At 34.5% G+C, this 16518-nt stretch overlaps 2 protein-coding genes across 2 annotated transcripts; one reads left to right on the top strand and one right to left on the bottom strand.

Annotated features, from left to right (window-relative positions):
- Window positions 1–3038: 3038 nt before the first annotated feature.
- On the top strand, window positions 3039–9712 carry LOC21387188 (protein phosphatase 2C and cyclic nucleotide-binding/kinase domain-containing protein). Its single transcript, XM_010109084.2, has 15 exons — window positions 3039–4483; window positions 4917–5048; window positions 5152–5382; window positions 5507–5632; window positions 6057–6119; window positions 6208–6290; window positions 6563–6794; window positions 6871–7184; window positions 7303–7390; window positions 7492–7558; window positions 7865–8142; window positions 8244–8309; window positions 8403–8524; window positions 8686–8842; window positions 8965–9712. Exons 1-15 carry the CDS (start codon window positions 3449–3451, stop codon window positions 9208–9210), a joined length of 3240 nt encoding a protein of 1079 aa, XP_010107386.1. The 5' UTR covers window positions 3039–3448; the 3' UTR covers window positions 9211–9712.
- A 2958-nt stretch (window positions 9713–12670) lies between these two features.
- LOC21387189 (E3 ubiquitin-protein ligase ATL42) lies at window positions 12671–13963 on the bottom strand. The gene has a single exon (XM_010109085.2). The coding sequence runs from the start codon at window positions 13952–13954 to the stop codon at window positions 12671–12673; it is 1284 nt and encodes a 427-aa protein (XP_010107387.2). The 5' UTR covers window positions 13955–13963.
- Between the last annotated feature and the right edge of the window lie 2555 nt (window positions 13964–16518).

Raw genomic sequence — 16518 nt, forward strand, 5'->3', positions numbered from 1 at the left:
AATATGGGGCAAAAAGAGCCTTCACTTCTTACATTTCGAACACCTAACCATGTGTAAGTGTTATTATGACTCCGCTTAACATCAAAAGCACTCTCGCCAAATAAATATTGTATTTAACTCCTTTAAAGAGGATAATGTCTTTAATGTTCATCCTACCACGCCCCAAAAGCAATGGCCATGCCCCAAAAGTGCATCCAAAAATGTAAGCAACTAAAATTTGATCATTAAAAAAGAGGTTCAATTAGGTCACCAAACCCCTTGTACTTGAGTCAATGAAAGTGGGCAAAGCCGGCCTTGTAAGTTTTACAATGTATTTTTTTTGAATTTTTTAGAACATAAAACGAAACGTGGTATTTAAACTGGATTTTTTTTTTTTAAAAAAAAAGAAAATTTCTTTCTTTTTTGTTTTTGAAACATGAAGACCAAAACCCATTTAATAGATTTTAGGATTAGTGGATAGCTACAAACAAATAACAAGATCTATACTCAATTGATTATCAATGGGAAAAGAGTCATTTTTATGGCACTAAGATAGAGAGGGACCACTAGGAAAAGGTTGGTGATAATTATGATTGAACATGGGTGGCGTTCTCAAGCTCTTGCGAGTTATTTTCTTGTTGGGTGCACATTGAAGGCAGACTATAAGAATTTAATTATTTATTGGAAAATACATATATATACATATAATGTAGGGTGAGCAAAATGACGCGTCTCACAAGTCATTCCAAGCACCTTTACGGCTTTATGATTGGTTTTGCATTGTATGGATTATTTCTTCTCTTTTTTCCTTCTTGTGAGGTCATAAAATGAAGACGTTTTAGACAAATTTCATATATATATATATATATATATATATATATGTATGTATGTTAGCATCCACGGAACTAATGCATATGAATCACCAATGTGGTACCATGAACTCTTATACATAGTATGTACAGTTAATCGATATTAAAGAGGATAGGAAAAGGTGAAACAACAACTTCCCAATAAATCAAACTAGTCAGCCTAATAATAAGAAGATGACTGGAGAAGTCCACCTTGGAGTTGTCTTTTAGGTAATTCTTTCCTCTGATCATAAATCCCAATCCACTTGGAGAAGTCCAACAGTTTGTATCAGTGTTATCCTTTTCTTTGCTCAAAGAGCCATCTAATTGGCTTGGGTCAATTGTGGTAGGGAGCACATTTGGATCCAATTCCTTATTTGCAGGAGCTGAAAAGAAAGAAGAAGAAGTAAGGTTAATATTTAGAACTTGTTTTTTCTTTTCTAAACTTTAATTTACTTTTTCTTTCGAGCATTGTGTAACACAGAGTTGAAAGACTATAAATGATATACGTTAATTTTTTTAACATATAAAGATACCAATTATACTTCTAAGTGTAGGATGTAGCAATTCACAATCCAATGATGAAGATCCCTGATTTTCACAGCCACTTTTTTTTTAATAAGAAATATTGAACTTCGTAATATCAAAGAACAGTACAAATACACAGACGGCAAGGATCCTAAAACAAAAACACTACAAAAATCAGAACCACAAAAAAGGCATAGACCCAAAAAAACATGTCTCAAAATAACCTATACTGCAATTCACTTCTATATTTCATACAATATGTGGGAAAATAGGAGAAGAAAAATATTTCTTATTTTCTGAATAATCTTACAGCTGGCCCTCTTAGGGTTTTATACACAAAAATAGAATCTCCTAGATTACACCTTATCCCATTATTCATGGGATATCAGGAAACTAACTGATTACCCTAATCCACTTGAGGTAAGTATTTCATGATACAAAAGTTCAGTTGATTTATTATTTTTACTATAAAATATGACTACTTCGTGGTGATAAAAGTTTTTAAAAAGCTAGATTTTTATCGGAGTATATTTATATCTTTTTTTTTAACAATAAGAACTTTTGACTTATTTACGAAACGTGTCTAAAAGCTCTTATAAAATAAAAAATTATTTTTCACGCACTATTAAATACTAATTAAAGAACTCCGACTTTTGTTTCTCTTTTTTTACCGCTTAAAAGTAAAAGCATAAACTCTCTCTCACCGCCCTCACACTTTCTCCCTACATTATGAGAAAATCAAACAATTTGTACTTCTTAACTCACCGCTTTAGTTTCGTATTATTCTACTCGAGGCTTATCATTTTTTTTTTTTTTTTTTTGAGAATAAGGTTTGTCATTTTTAAGCTAAAAAATAATTAGAGAAATTGAGAGCAAAATCTTATTATACTCAAGAAATGACATAAATCTCTATGCCCTATCATGAGCATTCATCTAAATTTCCACTAGATTTCCCACACTTCTGTTCACCAAATATAGTACATGTAGTTTTTCTTAGATGATCAACTTAGAAGGCCAAGGTTTTCTTAATTTGGGGAACAAGAAAAAACAATGGAGGCCAACAACAACAACAAGAGGGGGTTTTGGAGACGTGTTGTTGTTTGGTAGTGGTAGTAGTAAGCAAATGAACTAGTGGGAAAAGAAAAGAAAAGAAAAGAAAAGAAAAGAAAAGAAAAAAAAAACAAACATGAATGAGTCCACAAAAGCGTAAGGCCCTGAATGTCCCTGATGAACTCTGACCTGTACACATGCATTGATACGTCTCCTTTCACTCACAACACAACAAACACTTCTCTTCTCTTCTCCAAAACCCAAAAAAAAAAAAAAAAAAAAAAAAAACCAATCAATCAATATTATTTTCATGGCCTAATCCATAACCCCAATCTATTTATGTACCACCGCCATTTATCTTCACCTTTCTGATCAAAATAACCTTATTTTCTCTGCATTTCAATTTCCCACTAAAAAAAAGGACCAAATTTTCACTTCAAATTCACAATCTTCTCTTGTGCTTCCAACACAAAAAAAAAAAAAGGGCTCTTTTGGTTTTGTTTTATTTATTTATTTATTTTTATTTTTTTGACTTTCCAAAGATTCAGAAAGTCCCTCCCCTGATTCTCGCTATTTTAAAACCTTTTTTTTTTAAGCACAATTATACATTATTATTGTTTAGTATTTATTTATTTATTTATTTTGCCTTTTCTTCTGTAACGGTTCTGAACCAACGAACCGCAGATCAAGAAGAACAACGTCGTTTTCCCATTTTCATTTGTGAAAGCTTCGAATTCTTGGAATTTAAACTGTTCTTTTATTTTTTTTTAATTTTAGTTGTTGGAAGATAAGGTTTTGTTGGGTATTATTATCGTATATAAATCTGACGAACTCTCTCATTTTTTGCCGAACATTTTCACAACCGTCACTGTCTTGTTAGTTTCCCGTGAAAACATTCTTTCGCGGCGAGTCGGGAAAGAGAAAATCACTCGAAATCGAGGTTTTCGAAGCGAAATTTGAAGCCTGAAACTCATGAATTCCGAGGAAATTATCGCATCTAGATTCGGCCAAGTGTTTTCTTCTTCTTCTTCTTCTTCTCAGTGATGGGTTGTGTGTACTCGAGGGTTTGTATCGGTGAAGTCTGTACGCCGAGAGAGGCGAGAATCAAGGAGAATCAGAATGTGAGAACAAACGAGATCGCCGTCTTCTCGCCGGGAACTTCCGACGGCGACGGCGACGGCGAAGACAGGGACCAATTGAACCAGCTGAGCCTGACCAGAGACGCCGAGACCGGTATCACAAGGCTTTCTAGGGTTTCGGCGCAGTTTCTGCCTCCGGACGGTTCCAGAACCGTCAAAGTCTCTTCCCAAAACTACGAATTGCGGTACTCTTACTTGTCTCAGAGAGGATATTACCCCGACGCTCTCGACAAAGCCAATCAAGACAGTTTCTGTATCCACACGCCGTTCGGGAGCAATCCGGATGATCATTTCTTCGGGGTTTTCGACGGCCATGGAGAATTTGGGGCTCAGTGTTCGCAGTTTGTGAAGAGGAAATTGTGCGAGAATTTGCTCAGAGACAGTAGGTTCCAGTATGACGCTGTTGAGGCTTGCCATTCCGCTTTTCTGACGACGAATTCTCAGCTGCACGCCGATGCTTTGGACGACAGTATGAGCGGGACCACCGCCATCACCGTTTTGGTCCGCGGACGGACGATTTACGTCGCGAATTCGGGCGATTCGAGGGCGGTGATCGCGGAGAAGAGAGGGGATGAGATTGTGGCCGTCGACCTCTCGATTGACCAGACACCATTTAGGGAAGACGAGCTCGAAAGGGTCAAGCTTTGTGGCGCCAGAGTTCTCACGTTGGATCAGATTGAAGGGCTGAAGAACCCGGATGTGCAGTGTTGGGGTACTGAGGAAGGGGATGATGGTGACCCTCCTAGATTGTGGGTCCCAAATGGGATGTACCCTGGTACGGCTTTCACTAGGAGTATTGGTGATTCCATTGCTGAGACTATTGGAGTTGTTGCCACGCCTGAAATTGTTGTCTTGGAGCTCACACCAGACAACCCTTTCTTTGTTATTGCAAGTGACGGGGTGTTTGAGTTTCTCTCTAGTCAAACCGTGGTTGACATGGTAAGGTACCCTGTTTTTCACTTTCTTGCAATTTTGGGTTTAATAGAGTTTTCATGAGGACTGTGTAATGATAAATGGCATGGTGATAATAAATGGTTTCAGCTTTTTAGCTATTATGATTAGTATTTCACACGCATCTTCATATTCCCATTTCATGAATTTAGTAATAATAATTGTTATTATTATTCCTTTTTTGAAAAATTGTGCTTGTTTGGTTTGAACCAACCTCCCTGATTTTAGTTCAATCAGTATTTTCTCTCACAAAAAATTTAAATTTAAAAAGTTCTGCTATAATATTTTCTCTTACAAAATTTAAATTCTGGTTTAAACCACTTGGTTTGAAACCTCAAACCAAATTAGCACTAAATGTAGGCTTCTTATATTTTCCTGCATTTTTATAGCATATTTCTTCATTGTGCTTGTGTATTTCCAGGTTGCAAAACATAAAGATCCTCGTGATGCTTGTGCTGCTATTGTGGCAGAATCTTATCGACTTTGGCTACAGTATGAAACTCGTACAGATGATATTACCATAATTGTTGTGCATATTAGTGGACTAACTGAAGTAAGGGCTTTCTCTATTTGTGATGTTATTTATTTATTTATTTGGTTTCTATTTTACCCTTCTCGTGAGTGGTGAAAAACTAACTAATGGCTTTCTCTTACAGGCTGCTTCTGGTCAGTCAGCAAGTTTTGATACTTCCCTAAGACCACCTGTTCCTCAAGTTGTAGAGGTAACAGGATCAGAATCTCCTTCAACCTTTAGTTGGATTTCTAAGAACCAACGTGTAAGACATGATTTATCAAGGGCGCGTATTCGTGCTATCGAAAGTTCTCTAGAGAATGGACAAGTTTGGGTTCCTCCGTCTCCAGCACATAGGAAAACTTGGGAAGAAGAGGTAAACTTCAATTCTTATGATATCTTCATATTTGGCTTTAATCTGAAAGAAAGTTAAAGTGCTACATATGCGATCTTCTTGTGACTTTTTAAACATATTGGTACTAACAAACGTGATTCTACAGGCACACATCGAGCGGGCATTGCACGATCACTTTCTCTTCAGAAAACTTACTGACTCTCAGTGTCATGTTTTGTTGGACTGTATGCAAAGAGTTGAAGTCCAGCCTGGGGATATCGTAGTTAAGCAGGTTACAGTTAGTTTTTTTTTTTTTTCTTCTTTTATACTTTATTAGTGAATGGAGGTATTCTACTGTTATGCATCAGTTGAAAAATATTAATATCTTGATAAATTATGATTTTGTTTAATAAATAATAAACTAGCATTGTGAATGCTATGCAATATATACTGTTGAAATTTGATTTACAGCAACCCCCAGTTAGAGAATTCCAATTCCAAAGTTTTTTATACTGTTGAAAGTTTTATGCTATGTGATGCACCCGTGGATTTGTTTCCCCTCCGTTATAATGCAAAAGTGTTTCCTATTGACTATTGAGGTTTCGCTCCCAATGACGACCTGTAGCAAAAACTCATGGATTCCACATCTAAGATTTGAGGAGTTAATGCTTATTGGATGCAATTCTATAAGTTGTAACAACTACTGTATTTTGCAGGGTGGTGAAGGTGACTGTTTTTATGTTGTTGGAAGTGGAGATTTTGAGGTCTTTGCAACCCAGGTTGTCATTTTCTGTTGCTAGCGTTTCATCTGGGTGAAAAGGTTTTGAGTTCAGGCATTCTTTTGTTGACCGAATATGATTTTTACAGGAAGAAAACAATGGCGAAGTTCCCAAGGTTCTTCAGCGTTATACGGCTGAAAAGCTATCATCTTTTGGAGAATTGGCACTAATGTAAGTTTTTTCTTTCCATTCTTTGATCCAGTTAGGGTCCTTCAATATGCTGTTCCGGTGCCCACTGACAAATTATTTGTCCATACAAAATTTGATGGGTGATTAAGTAACCTACATTTTAGACCATAGGAGGTTATCGTTTCATACGTTCTTTAACTCTTCGTAGGAAAAACAAGAAACATACTGATAATTGTCAAAACCATTCGACTTTCTGTCTGCTGTATATGTTTTTCTCGTTCTATTGTGGTAGTGAAAAATATGAGGTGCTACAGGTATAACAAACCACTTCAGGCCTCTGTTCGTGCTGTAACAAGTGGAACTCTATGGGCTTTAAGAAGAGAAGACTTCCGTGGAATTCTCATGTCAGAGTTTTCTAATTTGTCATCCTTGAAGTTGCTCCGATCGGTAGATCTTCTATCAAGGTTGACAATCTTACAGTTGAGTCACATTGCAGAATCTCTATCTGAGGTTTCCTTCTCAGATGGGCAGACAATTGTGAAAAAGGTAAACAACTTCTCTAAAGAATTTACTTCTTTCACTCATATGCTTTATCTTATGTATCTTTAGCATGTATCTGCAGAATGAAGCCCTCTTCGCGTTGTACATTATTCAAAAGGGACGGGTGAGGATTACATATAATGCAGATTTAGTTGGTCCAAATGTTACCAGTCTCAAGTCTGAAAATCAAAAAGAAGGTGATAATCCTCCAGGCAGTAACGAGCTGTCAGTGGAGAAGACAGAGGGAAGCTATTTCGGTGAATGGACACTTCTTGGTGAACATATTGGTTCCATAAGTGCAGTTGCTGTAGGTGACGTCATTTGTGCTTTTTTAACGAAGGAAAAGTTTGAGTCGGTTGTTGGCCCTTTGCAAAAGCTTTCTCAGGATGATCAGAAGTATGTTGTGATTTCATAGGGGAATATCCCAATTTATATTTTACATCGAAGCTTCCATTATAAATTCCCTAGTAAATTTAAGAGCTGTTTAACATTTTATTTGTTGAATTCATTTTAGGTCAAGACCCCATTCTTCAGATTTCTCCAAAGAATCTGCTAAAAATATTGATATTTCAACTCTTTCTGAAGTTCAGCTCTCTGATATGGTAGGGAGTACTTTTCCCTGCTAATTATTATGTTTCCTGATAGGATGACGTATATTTGGAATCGATTTAATTTGAATTAAAAAATTTCTCTCTTTGTCCAGGAATGGAAGAAATGTTTATGTTCTACCGATTGCAGTGAAATTGGGCTTGTACTTTTAAGAGAATCAGGTTGGTTATTTTCCGTTTTTAGTCATTTGATTACGACTTTTCTTTGTGATGATACTAGTTTCAAAAGTGCTTGCTTTGAGTGAAAAAGAAGGCTTTGAATATTAAATCAGGTGACATTTATGAAGTATCAATTAATCAACATAAAGAAAACAGGAAAGGCAGTAGTTGATGCTCTAGTGACTAAAAGCTCATGTTCTTTCCTCCTCTCTCTTTTGGTTGCAAAAGAAAAAAATGATTTATATTTTTTTAATGGGTTTGTACATATGCTGATGAAATGCTTCTTTACGTTTTATGATTGGCTATCAGAAAATTTGCTTAGTTTGAAAAGGTTTTCAAGGCAGAAGATCAAAAAGTTGGGAAAGGAGGCACAGGTCTTGAAAGAAAAGAATTTAATGAAAAGTATTAGCCATTCAGCCCATGTGCCACAGATCCTGTCTACTAGTGTCGATCGGTCACATGCCGGCATACTGCTTGAAACATGCCTTGCTTGTCCTTTGGCCTCTATTCTTCACACCCCACTGGATGAACTGTCTGCACGATTTTGTGCAGCCTGTGTTGTTAATGCCTTGGAACATCTACACAAGGTTTGAAGTTTTGAAGTAGCTGCTTTTGATATTTTTTGAAGATATGTTTCTAAGCCGCTTTGGTTTTCTAACATTCTTCCGCCTTTTAATTGGAATTTCAGAATGATGTTCTGTACAGAGGCGTGTCTCATGATGTTCTGATGTTGAACCAAACAGGATATTTACAGGTTAATGGTGTTTCATTGTTTTGCTGACTAGATGAAGTGAAAGGTTCATCCACTTTTGGTTGCTTATCGTAACATCCCTTTGTCCTATTGTAGGTGGTGGACTTTAGATTTGGGAAAAAATTATCTGGTGAGAGGACATATACAATTAGTGGAATGGCAGACTTCTTAGCACCGGAAATAGTCCAGGGAAAAGGCCACAGCTTCACAGCTGACTGGTAAAGATTCTCAAGGATACTGTAATTAACTGTTTTTAATTACTGGAAATAACGTAAAAATGTAGTTACCAAATCATAGTTTTGTCACAATATGGTTCTATTTGGTTAAGACAAAAATATGTAATTCGTGGTATCTTTTCCCGTCTTTTGTACCTTTACAGGTGGGCACTGGGGGTCTTGATCTATTTCATGCTGAAAGGTGAAATGCCATTTGGTTCATGGAGACAAAGTGAACTCGATACATTTGCCAAGATAGCTAAGGGGCAGCTAAATCTTCCACAAAATTTCAGCCCTGAAGCTGCAGATCTCATCACCAAGGTAACACTGAAAATTTCTTCTATACGTTAAAAACTTGATCAAACGATCATAGTTCACCACGTGAATTTTTTGTATTTCTTACAAGCTTTGAAGCTTACTCTTGTTTCTGTATTATTTTTTAGTTGCTTGATGTTGACGAGCAAACCAGACTGGGAAACATGGGTCCTGATTCCATCAAAACTCACCCTTGGTTTGATGGTATTGATTGGAAAGGCATAGAGAACCATAGTTTTCCCGTTCCTAATGAGATAATGTCTCGCATTGCTCAACACTTGGAGATGTACTCCGAGGATATTACTTTTCCTCGCCTCTCTCTCTCCCAAGACGTTGAAGATGGCGATGTTCCTGAATGGCTAGATGACTGGTAGAAGAACGACAGAAAAGGGAGGGATTTTGACTTCAATACTCTCCTACCGTGGAGTTCTCTTCTCTGCTACCGGAACAACTTGCAGCTTGTTCAAAACCATGAGAACCGATGACGGAAAATCATGGGAAAGATGCAGAGAAGTTGCAGGGTCTGATTCTTGCCTGTGGTCCACACAAATTACATTTCATATTCATTACCCTATAACGTTAGGAGAATGTCTCTTATGGGTTCCCTTGCTGCCGCTAATCAATTAGTGATTTAACTAGCTGAATGCTTCAATAAAGAGGTCAGCTTATAGATTTGATTTATGTATTTTTATTATGTGATATTATTCTTTCTGTTCTGTAAATACAAAACGGATATATATATATATATATATATATATGTAAATGCATGAGTTGTTCTTTTAAGATGAAACTCTCTCTCCCACGCAACTTGTGTAAAGGCAGATGATATTAATTTGATTAGTTCAGTTTTCAGCTTCAGCCCAAGTGGCTTCTCAAGTGTTTCCTCTTTGACCGTTTGATGTAGTTTTCTTGTACTCCTTATTGTTGTGGAAATAATGGATATGTTTATTTCGTTTGAGCAATTGATTTATGAAAATTTCAATGATTGGGGTTCATTTTATGGGGTGCAACAATCTTTATTTATGAAAGTTTTTCTTCTAGTTATAACAAAAAATGTACGTCCTTGTTATTTTTACAATTCAAGTTCTGTAATACTCACAAAAATTTAAATATAACTTTTTTATTATAATATTTTTTTCTCATATATACACTCAAATTAACAAATATATCCGTAGTTTCTGCCCATTTTGAAACTAGTGGTTAGAGCAGACGTGAAAAATAAAAATGACCCGTAAAGGTAGAAGAGCACGAGAAGAAAGAGTTAGAAGGGGCTGGATAATCAAGGATAAAAACCGGCCAAATGTCGGAATTTTTTTTAACATTTTCCTGTATTACCAATTACCAAATCTATATAACCAAGAGGAAAATCACAATATTCGCGAATATAATAATGACAATGACAATGATTCCAATTACATCAATACACAAAATAGATGATAGCAATACAGTACTAAGTACTAACCAATTATCTTAAATCGTGACTCGAGGATCAACCCCCTTATCATTTTAGAAGCATATCTTTATAACATTTTTAAAATGCAACTGGAGATAATAATAAGTTTAGCTATATATGTATTTTTTTAAAGAAATATTCACAAGACAAATTATAAAGCCAAGAAAGGGGGACAATGAAATAAAAACAAATGCAAGAGATGATTCGTACACTTGTTATAATGAAGACAAAGAAAGCAGAATCAGCCCTTACGTCAATACACAAATCTTGCGCCAGGAATAGAGAAAAGAATCATAGAAAATGCCTTTTCGTGTTCACGAAACACACATATCACGCCTAACATTATAAAATTTGCAGTGTGATGGGGTAAGGGTAGACACTAGAGATGAGGGTGGTCATTCGAGTTACGATACGATAACGCTGCTCGATATCTAATTAGATATGGATTATCATAGATAGATTTGGAATTCTAATCAAGTTATCACGATTAAGTATGTGTCATTTACAATTAAATATGCATGTTATAATATAAAAGTTTGCACGATAAATGAAATAGAAATAATACAAACTTTGAAGTTATTAAATTTCATTTATTTTTCTTACAAAAAGAAAAACTTAACAATACACATGTTAAACATGTTATAATTATATCAAATGATTCATAATTGTGTTAGTTATTTAATATGCTAATTTAGTCGTGTCAACCCGTGTAATAAACGTATTGTGTTTGGGTTGACTTTTTTTTTAAATGTTTAACGATATTTTATTATTCATATTTCATGTCACTACTAATAAATGAATTGACACGAACAAGACTATTAACACGAATTACCACTCTTAGCCATGATTAATAATTGATACTCTAAGGTTTTATTAAAAATAATAATAAATAAGATTGTTGATACTCAAGGACAAGAAATGGCAATTTTCAGGATTAATTAATTTATCATGTTTTGGTCTTAGTTATTTCATAAGTTGCACTGCAAAATGACAAACAATGATGGGCAATTAGGCATGCAAAGGGTTTGGTTTAGCCTTTATGGTCATTAAGTTCTTTCTTTTTCTTAAAAATATTTTAGATAATCTTTTGTTATGGATTGATATTTTATTTGTACTAAACACTAAGCAATTGTCCTTGAGCAAAAGAAAAAGAAAGTCGACAATTGTCAATCGGGTAGGATTCACTCTATTATTATGTGTCTCTTTCATATTTGAAAAAAAAAACTATAATAATATGCCTAACTATATATATATATATTATTGAGGCAACTAACGTTAAAATTTTAGAAACCAGGAATGCAGTAAATTTTGAAAGTTCATGATTTTTCTTTTTCTAAAACATCGTTTTCGAAAAAGATTAATTTTCTTATGTGTATTAATTTATTAATTATTTTTATTTCATATGTTAGATATTATTTTGTGGACAAAAAGCTACTTTAGAAAGTCTAAGATGCTACTTTAGAAAGTCTAAGAGGACGGTTTTTAAAAAGTAAAACATGTTTGAATCATGGAACCAGAGTGGCTCATGCTTGTTCCATGCATTGCTTTCTCTTCCTTAATTATTTATATTATTTTGTTTGTTAGAATTTAGAACTCTAATATTCAAGGATCTTATTTCTTTTTTCTTTTTTTTTTTAAGAGATTACCATATTCCTACTGATATGCAAAAGCGTATAAAAAGATAGCATTAGACTATTCAACAAGAAGCTGGTTTGAGTTCAACATTTTTATTTTATTATTACCTATCTTCACTTGTAACACTTTAGCCAAAGGAACAAAAGGAAAAAAAAATACCAACACCCGTATGAAGGACATAATTAATACAATAATTACTATAACAATTCAGCAAAGCCTGGTTTAGCATAGTACAATTTCTTAATCACCATAACAAATTATGACCAAAAAAAAAAAAAGGAAAGGAAAAAAGTGAAAGCACATATATGATTTAATACCAACACCCGTATGAAGGACATAATTAATACAATAATTACTATAACAATTCAGCAAAGCCTGCTTTAGCATAGTTCAATTTCTTAATCACCATAACAAATTATGACCAAAAAAAAAAAAGGAAAGGAAAAAAGTGAAAGCACATATATGATTTAGCTGAAAAATGAAAGCTGTATCTGTATCTCTTGAACTTGTATACTTTTTTTTTTCCCTTTTCTTTTTGTTTATTTTTTTTTTCAAATGAACAACTTGAACTTGTATAATTGAAAAGCAGTATCTAAAACTCTACAAGAAGCATTTAATTCCATAAGAATATTTCTAATTTATGTAGCCAAAAAAAGAAGAAAGAAAAAAGAAAAAGATTCAAACCATGTCAAGAATGGTGCAGAAGAAAATACTTGGAAGTTTGAAGAATCAGCAATGCTTTACCATCAAACATCTAAGGTCTGTCTTGGTGGATTCTGTGACAATTGAGACCTTTTCTCTCTGTTGGCAAACCATTGAACTGTTCTTCTCGCAATAGGCAACCAAGCTCTTCTCATTCTTTCCTCTTTCACATTGTTTTCAAACAAAGAAGATGACTCTCCAATCCTGTTCTTCCCACCCAAATCTCCATACCTTGAAAAGGCAGTGATTTCCGAGACCGATCTCTGTTCACCGGAGTTCATCACCGATCTTGATGTGTGACTCGAAGTACTTGCCTCGTCCTCAAAAGCAGAACTAGGAACCGGGTTTGAAACCGAAGTACTAATTGTTCCAACCTTGCTCTCAAACGATTTTTTCATCTCCATTTCTTCCTTGGTCTTCATCATCTCCCCATTTTCCACTGCTTTTCGGGTGGATGTTGGATCGTTGTTCCAATCTGTGGAAGCGAATCTACCGCTTGACTTGTCGTTGAGCATTTCGGAGCTTAAGAATATGAGGTCAGAAGAACTCACATTGCTCCACCTGTTCTTGAACACAAAATCTGATACAAGTATCTTATGGTTGTGCTTATGGAAGACTTTCTGATCTGCCTCAGTTTCTTGTTGAATCAACAATTCCTCTTCTTTATGATGACCCTTTTCATGAATCTTCCTAAAGCTGCTTCCTATGCTGAATCTTGAAGATCCTCTATGGCTTTCTTCCCTTTGAACAAATAACTCCATGTTGTTTGAGTCTTCTCTCATCTCTGATTGGTTGTTCCATAAGAATCTTGCACTATCTGAGTAGGTGATTAGTTTTAAATCCTCAGAACTAACTCTGTGCCTGCAAAGAGGACAGCTAGAGTGCTTCTCAAGCCAATGATCAATGCAGTTAATGTGAAAGGCATGATTGCATTTTGGCAGTAACCGAAGAACTTCGATGTCTTCGAATTTCGACAAACAGACTGCACATTCCAGCCCTTCCTTTGAGCCCTTTAGAGATGAGAATCTAAAGAAAGGAAGTGACTCAATAACTGTCTTATCTATGCCTGAAAATCTACGGCTTGCGCTGATGATCCCAGTCTGTTGAGGATTTCGATTGGCAGAGACTCTTCTGTGGCAGAATTTCGCATATGCAAGAAGAAGAAAAGTTAGCACAAACATAACACTTAGAACTCCTAAAACAATAGCAAGGCTTGGTTTAAGACTCTCATAATCTGATCCCATGGGATAATCCGGGCCATATGCGTCTGCTTCGACATGAAGCGCCACAAAAACGAGATGTAAAACGATCGCGCTTAATCGGTTCATGGCAAGATTGAGAGGTTGAAACTTGACAAGAACTCTAAGCATCTTTGGCAAACATCTGGAAGCACAAGAAGACTTTTGTGAGTATCTTTTGCTTGAGAACTCTACATTTTACATTTCCCGGGAGAGTAGTTTTATGGTGTTGTTCTTATGTGCCCTTTTAATATGTATGCATAAAAGGGTACCCATTTGGCTTGTCAGTTTCCTTCAATTTTTTAAGGCTTTCTTGGTTATCTTAATTGGGCAAATCAATTTTTAAACCAAGTAGTGATGACAAGGTGGAGGAACTTTGGCTTTTGGTGGGCACTTCTTGGGCAATAATACAACCTTGTTGTATTAAAATAGATAAAAGAGATTTGGCATATTCATGGGTATTATAAAATTTTTTCTTGGCCATTTATCATGTTATTTTAAAAGTTAAATTGTCCATAACACTTTGCATACATAACTAGTCAATGAATGAACCTTAGTTTAAAGAATTTGACATTTCCAAGATTAGCCTATATATCTAGTTACATTGCTATAATTTTGTGGCGTTTAAATTTAGGTTGAGGTTATGAGAGTTTTCAGCAATGACAATAAAGTCAATGTCATAAGCTGAAATGAGCATTTTTTCACTCCCTGAAAAGTCAATATAATTTTATCTAGTCTGATTATGCCTAAGGGTGTTCTCACCTCATAGGCCATAATTAAAGTCACGCATCCCAAAAAAAAAAAAAAAAAAAACCAATGTTTACAACACTTCTTATTTGGATAACCTTTTCTTTTTCTTTAAAAAAAAAAAAAAAAAAAAAAAAGAGTTCATAACATCCTTTGGCACAAAAAGAAAAAGTAAATTGTCTCTTCCTGACTCTAAAAAGAACATTTATATTTATCACTAAATATTGTAACCTTATCTTATATAAATATTGTAGGAATTTATGTGATCTGCTACTTTATAACATGCAATTGAATTAAAAAAAAGGTTATAGTTCATGACACCATTTATAGTTTTTTTTTTTTTCTTTTTCATGATTCAAAACGAAAAAAAGGTGAAACACATAATAAATGCATCATATATATAATTGGAATGAGGACATCATAATAGGCAACCAAAAGAAGTGAAGGTATATTGGATGAGAGAAAAGACAAAAAACCGAATATTTGTTAATATTGAGCCGGTGGAATTAGGGGATCAAATTGGGTGTTTATTTATGAGAAAAGATATGGCGAAAATGATGATTATATTATATTATTGGCTAAATAGATGATATCGTTAAACACACACAAAGTTTGGTTCATTCCCCATTTGGGAAAACAAGCTGTGAGGAACAGCTACATGGACAAGAAATCCGGCAACATATCCAATGAATTGCACATGGAGAGATTATGTTGTTACTTAATTCTTAGCAAATAAATAAATAAATAAAATTAATTCTTACTTAATTTGCATTAAAAGAATTGTCTTATTTAATAGTCAATCTATAAAAAAATAAAAAATAAAAAAGTGGTCAGTCTAGTGCACAGTGGCATAAGCATGGAAGGTGTTACAAGCCGCCAATGAGAAAAAAACACGTGGAGTGAGCCGAAGGCATCACTAATCACTATTATTTTAATTTGCTAATCACTTTTATTGGCAGATTAGCAAAATAATAAGGATTATGATAATATAATCACTGGTATTAGCCAAGGGTACTAGCAAAGTTTGACGTTTTGTGCATGGAAAGTATCTTATCAGTTTCTAGGAAAAAAAGTATCTTATCAGTTATGGTTAATATCTTCCACGATCAAGAAGTAATATAAATAGGAGGAATTAATTATTCAACTAGGTGTTGTTTTCATACAATAGGGAATTATTCAAAAGTACTGTTTTGATTCTCGTTACTATTTTCACTTTTAAGTACAATGAATCTATCCAAATTTTTTAGGCGATTTATGGAAATGGCTGAATCTTGGGGAGGTAATAAAAAAAGGATCCAAATTTTTTCTAGTAAATTTTCATGAGCTGAAATTAATTGCTAAATCTCATAATTATTGACTAAAATAATTGGATAAATTACTTTAATGCACTCTAAACTTACTGTCATTTGTATGTTGCACCCCAAACTTTTTAGTTGATATTTAGAACCCAAATTTTACAATCTTCGTTAATGTAGTTCAATCAATAACGGAAATTTTAGGGTCTGAAACGAAGATATTAAAAAGTAGAGTGTCCAACTTGCCAACTAATAAAAAACTTGGGGTGCATTTGTGTAAAAATCTTGGGCAGCTTCCGTCCATTAGTTGACGTCTATTAGCTTCTGGACCACATGAATTGTAATAAATTTTAAAATTTATTCTATTTGTCAAAATTAAAAGTTTGAGATCCTAATTTGCCAAGCTGTTAATTAATCGTACAAAACCTGCCTTAAATAACAAAGCACAATTCTTGATTACCAAACGTGTTAGAAAGTTGAAACGTATTTATATGTAATGATTGAGCTGAAAAATCAAAGCTGAAGTATACTTGAACAACAATATGGTAAACTCTATACAAACTTTAATTACATAACTATCAATTATAAATATTTTTTCTATAAAAAAAAAAA

The sequence above is a fragment of the Morus notabilis genome, unplaced genomic scaffold (genome assembly GCF_000414095.1).
Source record: "Morus notabilis unplaced genomic scaffold, ASM41409v2 Scaffold4247, whole genome shotgun sequence".
Lineage (NCBI taxonomy): Eukaryota > Viridiplantae > Streptophyta > Magnoliopsida > Rosales > Moraceae > Morus > Morus notabilis.

Excerpts from the sequence above, each read along its gene's own strand:
- LOC21387189 (XM_010109085.2), bottom strand. The coding sequence starts at position 13,954 with ATGAACCGATTAAGCGCGATCGTTTTACATCTCGTTTTTGTGGCGCTT.
- LOC21387188 (XM_010109084.2), top strand. The coding sequence starts at position 3,449 with ATGGGTTGTGTGTACTCGAGGGTTTGTATCGGTGAAGTCTGTACGCCG. Across the intron at positions 6,291-6,562 it reads TTTGGAGAATTGGCACTAAT|GTATAACAAACCACTTCAGG; the intron begins GTAAGTTTTTTC and ends GAGGTGCTACAG. Across the intron at positions 8,843-8,964 it reads CTGCAGATCTCATCACCAAG|TTGCTTGATGTTGACGAGCA; the intron begins GTAACACTGAAA and ends ATTATTTTTTAG.